The sequence below is a fragment of the Podarcis muralis genome, chromosome 7 (assembly GCF_964188315.1).
Source record: "Podarcis muralis chromosome 7, rPodMur119.hap1.1, whole genome shotgun sequence".
NCBI classification, from domain to species: Eukaryota; Metazoa; Chordata; class Lepidosauria; order Squamata; family Lacertidae; genus Podarcis; species Podarcis muralis.
The window spans coordinates 64,818,357-64,824,356 of NC_135661.1; the positions used below are offsets into that span (position 1 = coordinate 64,818,357).

General features: G+C 45.8%; 1 protein-coding gene across 2 annotated transcripts in view; it reads left to right on the plus strand.

Moving 5' to 3' along the window:
- LDLRAP1 (low density lipoprotein receptor adaptor protein 1) overlaps positions 1-4,687 on the plus strand; it is a 64,124-nt gene extending 59,437 nt beyond the window's left edge. For both annotated transcript variants that reach the window (XM_028738806.2, XM_028738807.2), the window contains exon 9: positions 2,795-4,687. In XM_028738806.2, the coding sequence (XP_028594639.1) occupies positions 2,795-2,945 (151 nt within the window). In that variant the 3' untranslated portion in view covers positions 2,946-4,687. The remainder of the gene's footprint in view (positions 1-2,794) is intronic.
- Positions 4,688-6,000: the final 1,313 nt, after the last annotated feature.

A 6,000-nucleotide genomic window follows, 5' to 3' on the forward strand; every position in this document is an offset into this window, starting at 1 on the left:
CAGGAACATACGAAGCAGACTTTATACTAAGCCAACTGTGCATCTACCTCAGTATTGTCCACACTGACCAGCAGCAGTTCTGCAGCGTAAAGTGTGTCCCAAAATTAATAGGTTGGTGAAGATGACATACAAAAATGCATTATATTAGGGAAGTTGTACAATATTTGCAATTCTATGTATGTTAGGGGAAATCGCATAGCAAAACATCTGTGCATTAGGAGAAAGGTGCCCCGATAAGCAGATCATTTTTATGAGGCCTTTTTGGGGGGCAGGGAATGGGGGAGGCAAACTGATTTGGAAATGTGAACTGAAGCCTGGAAAAACGAGAAACAAAAGCCTGAATCATCAGATTTGCTCATCCCTACATGGGTCATTCAGTGATTGAAACTCCCCACTTTGGAGAAAAGGGCTTAAAAGCAGCCACAGGTTCCTCAGCCACAGCCATCAGGTTGTAGTGCCTGGGATAACTCTTCCCTGTACCATTTCTATGACAGAAGCCTGTTAATAGCAACACCTTCTTCCTGCCTTCTCCATAACTAGCAGCAGCCTGCAAAAGGGAGGGGGATTTTAAGTGGAACCCCTAAACTGCAGCATCCTAAGTGCAACAGTCTATCTGGCCCAGTCTGCAACCAGTCTTTCTACTTCCCACATACTCAGTGTTTGCATGAGAAGGTTAACAGTGCTGCAATAAAGCAGTGTTTCCCAACCTTGGGCCTCCAGCTGTTTTTGGACTACAATTCCCATCATCCCTAGCTAGCAAGACCAGTGGTCAGGGATGATGGGAATTGTAGTTCAAAAACAGCTGGAGGCCCAAGGTTGCGAAACACTGCAATAAAGTACCGGTAATCCTAATGGATATGCAAGTAGAACTTCCGGGTGTGTGTGTGTGTGTGTGTGTGTGTGTGTGTGTGTGTGTGTAATCTCCCTTGCCCCGAAATTTCTGGTGATGCCAGCAGACGCTGAACAGTTGGGATTGCTGCTGCCATTTCCAATCCCTTTGCCACTGTGCTGCTGTCCTGAGGAGTTAAGATTCCTGATCTCGTCTCCAGAAACATCGAGTGCTGCCATGAGCAACTGGAATTTAATGCAGACAGTGCTGGAGAGACGTTGTGGCGGCCTGTCCATACAAATCGCCCCGCAGGGAGGCAAATTGAGACTTTCCAATGTGGCACTTCGTATATATATATATTTGCTGCTGCTGCTTTTGGTCAGTGTGGCCTTTTGCCTGTGAGATGTGGCCTCAGCTAATGATGTGTCAAGTTCCTGCTAGAGTGAGTGGTCTGTGCGTGGGTATAGACTAGCAGGGAGTGCCTGGCATTGCTTGGGAATTCAAAGAACACACCCACCCCCCGTGTGAATTTTAAATAGGGTAATTTGTGAGTTTGGGAACTGTGCATACACACAGAGAGAGACAGACATGGCTCATTGCATTCAACAGCATCCAAACATCCAACCAGATCGCCCTGGGATGCCTGCAAATGCAAAAGCACCTCTTCTGTCTTGGACTTGGCAGAAACTGGTATTTAGAGGCATACTGCAAAAGGTCCATCCTGTTTTCTACCACTGCCAGTTAGATGCCTCTGGGAATATGGGTGTAGCCAGGGTTTTTGTTGGGGGGGGCAGGCCTTTTGTTAGTTGAGCAGGCCTTTGGGGGAGGACCTCAACCATATATTTTTATTGATTTTTATTGGTGGGGGGGCAGCTGCCCCTCCCTGCCCCCCTGGCTACGCCCATGTCTGGGAAGCACACCAGCTTAGATAGCAGCAGGCTTCCCACATGGTTCCTTCCAAACACAGAGGTTCCCGTTAGCTGTCATCATCACCACATTTTGTGGCAGAGAAGTCCATAAGTTGGTTCTTCTGGATAGAATCCAGAAGGGACCTGCAACTAACACCAGATTTTCCCTTTGGTATCCACTCTTGAGAACAGAGCATTTTAGAGCTAGTTATCTGACCAAACTCTCACCATTTTCCTTAAGAAATGCCTTTGTTGAACTGCATTTCCAAGCGATGCCCACTCATTCTTGGATGCGTTGCTACAACAAGGTTCCATATGCAGACAGACTTTGTATTTCTGATCAACCTCAGGTGGAAGACATCACTCATTTTCCATTAGCCTTCTCACCCCTTACATAGAGACCAAATAGCTCGCTTTCTGAACCTTTGTTCACACCAACAAGCAGGTACACCCCAGCAGAAATAGTTCGGTTTCTTTTGAGTGACAATAATAGCTTTGTAGCAAACAGTGACCCTCTATGCACTAGCTGGGAGGAAAAAGGACTTCGATAAAATTGCTATAAATCATTGTCGCACGATCAAAGCCTAGCCTGCCTCACAGAGCTATTGTAAGGATAAAATGGGGCTACGGGGCAGAACCATGCATGCCACTTTGAGCACCCTGGAGGAAAAGCAGGATATTAATGTAATGAATGACAGAAAGGACTACACCGCTTTATACTGGAGAGGGAGGACTCATGTTTTTGGAATTCTGCTCTGTGTTGAAACACTCCGCGTCAATGGGATACCAGGAGGACCAGCAGGCAAATGCCTGCATTAGAACCTTTCTCCCTGAAGAGCTGGCTTTCTGCTTTCAGGGTTGCCTGCTCCCCACCCTGGGGAGGAGAGGGACATTCAGAAGTAACCCTCACTTTAGTCAGAAATGGTCCACCTCCTTTACTATACCTGTTGACGCTTCTCTCACTCCCCGTCTCCCATGGTGCTGTTTCTGGTGGTGGTCCTGCATACACAACTCTCTCCAGGTCCCTTCACAGGGTTTCTTCTTCTTCCTCTTTCAGACTGGCACAATCTCGAACTAACCCCCAGGACCTCGACATTGGCTTGACTGCACAAGATATCCAAAGCGCCGAAATCCTCTCTCCTGTTGACTGGGACAAAGTAGATTCCTCTACAGTGGCGGGGAAAGACGACCACCTCTTTGGGTTCTGACGTCTTCTCTCTCTCTTTCCTTTTCTCCTGACCAGCTTTTCAAGTTACATAACCACTGAGAACTTGATGCACTGCATTCTGAGTGATTTTTTTTAACCGGAGGGTTTTCCTTAAGAAGGGTGGGCGAGGCAAACATCTGATCCAGATGGATGCTATAATGTCACCATATAACTCTTTAGACCAAAGCTTTAGATATTTTAATAATCTTTTTATATATATAAATATATGAATATATTTCTTTTTTTAAAAAATCTTTGCTTTTTATGTAAATGATGAGATACTCCTGAGCATATTTATTCAAGAATCCCTTCAGTTTACATATATCACGGAAATTAAGTAACATTGTCTAACTTAACATTACAGTATTAGACTGCTTTTCCCATTGGAATACTCGTGGTAAACTGTGATAGCATCAGCTGTGTCTTGTGAGGTGGGTGCCGGCGGTGCAACATCAAAGTGATCTGAGTTACTTTTTCTAGAAGAGAAGCAGCCCGACAAGGAAGGAGGTTGCTCTGGGGTAGATACAGCGAGGCGGAGTTGGCTTTCTGGCTGGTTCAAGCAGGGAAGGTTACTATGGGTTACGTGATGCTGCATTAGGTGGGGAAATGGCAGGCTGTGGCCCTCTAGCCCTTTTCTCTATGACCTGCCGGCTCCTCCCAATGGCATGTTGGTGCCAACCCACAGCAGCTGAGTGGACAGAGCCTAGCCAGATGCTTTTAATAAGCATCAGTAGGGTTGTTTTGGTACTAATGGCACACAGGCTGAAGCAGCTGCCTAATCTGTGGACCAGAACTATTGAAACTGCCCTACTGATCCATGAAATCAAACCTGTTTGATGCCTAGGCCCTTTTCAGATGCTGTGGAGAAGGGAAGTCATGAGCCGCATAGGGCAGGGCCGTGTGTAAATGCTTGGAGAGGCACATGCTCTGCCTCTTCTCTTGTTTCCCACACAGCAGGGGCCACACCGCTGATAGCAACTTCCACCTCCAGGTAGCCACCAGCCTGGTTTCATTGTATCTTGACTTAGCAGGAGAGGACCTCCTGTCCCTGTTGGGACAACCATAGTGAAACTGGAGTAGTGTGATGTACAGGGCTGGCTTTCCATGTAGACAATTCTGGGAGGTGGAGGTGGAATATAACATTCTTTTCCCCTGAGAAATGACAGCCAAGTGCTTCAGGCCAGGAATACAGGAAGTTGACATCTGAACATGTCTCATGAGCAGTCTGTTTGCACCACCCTGAAATTCCTGTGGAACTGGTCCAAACATGTGTCAGAATGGGGCCCCAGTGGTTCATGACCCTCTTTGTAGCTTGACATGAGTTGAGCCCATTGGAAAATGTTCATATAGCAATGCAGGGAGAGGGGCAATTTCAGCCCTGTGTGGTTTCTACCCAATCTTGAGCTTCGTGTATCCAAATAGCAGTGGAAGCCTTCACTCTCTTCCTGCACTTCAGGCTGCACATGCATGGATCACATGAGTGGATGTTCACCATTTGGCAGGGGTAACAAACTCCATACATACAGAAAGCTAGTGTTGGGAAGAAGACTTCTCATTTTGCCTTTTCCCTGACTTACTTGTTTTCAATGTGCTGGGAAGTGGTTTGGAGAGCAGGTGTTAAAACACGTGCCCACCACTTTCAGTTCTTGGAAAGTTGATCACTGCCAATGCCTTTTTAAAAGAATAATATTTTACTGCTTATTTTATTGATTGTAAACTGCTTTGGAGCCCTGTTGTTAAGCAGGAAAGTACATTTTTTAATCAGCCTTGTATTTAACCACTTGCCTAATTGCCACAGGCAAAAATGAATTCCGTGGAGGCAAATCACAGAAACCAGCTGAGCTACCAGAGGCAGGATGCAGTATCTGTACCTCATCCACTGGAAAACTCATTAGGCTAGTCACTTTTCTGTCCTTATGTACAAGGTTGTTTTAAAATCAGATGTGGCTCCCCAAGCACATTTTTTCTTCCCCGTTTCATCATCCCAGACCCCATTGATTTTGGGAAGAAGAAAAAAATAAAGTAGGCTGCTCAGCCCAGTGCCCTGAGGGGGATGCAAATCACCCTGTCCACATCAATCAGTGTTTTGATGAGCTAGGGTGGGTGATAACCGATTCCTTCATCTGATCTATATGGATCAGCTCAAACCGGAGTGCCTGTTTGCATGTGTGAGAGCTAGTGTGTATGTGTGACAGGCAGACAGACAGACAAAGACGCATCCACACGAACTTTTGCCCACGCTCACTGCTGGTTTGTGGCCCCCAGAGAGTCACCAGGGATGAATGTGGCACTTGGGTCAATAAAGGTTAGCATGCATACATACATACCTGGAACAGTTTTTGGCCACATCCACACTAGACATTTAAAGTGCTTCCCCCAAAGAATGCTGGGAATTGTAGTTCTGTGAGGGGTAGACTTCAGGTTCCATGACCGCTGAAGTGCTATAAATGTTTGTTAAATGTATGGTGTGGAGCTGGCCTTCGCATGCACCCTTCCCAACAACTGGGAAAGGTTGTGAGGGAAGGAAGATTCACAGGTGGTTAAGAAAGAGAGATTGTAACAGGTGAGATTCTTTGGAAAGCAGCATGGTATTGATCCTTTGTGGTGATGAACTGCACCATGGCTGAACAATAATTTGAATCCGATGTGCGTTTTTTTTTACCCTTTCCAAAGGGCAGGCTATAATTGCACTCTTTTTCTCACTCAAATAGGTCTTAGCAAAGAGAGAGAGAAAATAAGGACCAATGTTTGCTTTTCTTTTTGGTGGCTCCATCAGAAGCAGGGTCTGTCTCGTTGCATTCTTCCTGAGCTCTTACTGGAAACAGGGAAATTGCGCTAGCTGTTAAAATGAGAAAGATCAAGAACCGCCTCTTTGAATTACCAGTGGGCAGTAATGGGTTCTTTCGTTCGTTCTTCAGCCAGCTTCAGAAGAGAGTAGGCATACTTTCTCTTAAGACATATAGCTTTGCACTTTAAAAGGAGAAAAAAACTTGAACCAAAATTATGGTTTCAAATGTCAGAAGAGGTTTGTATGGCTCTGTAACCTTTTTCTCTTT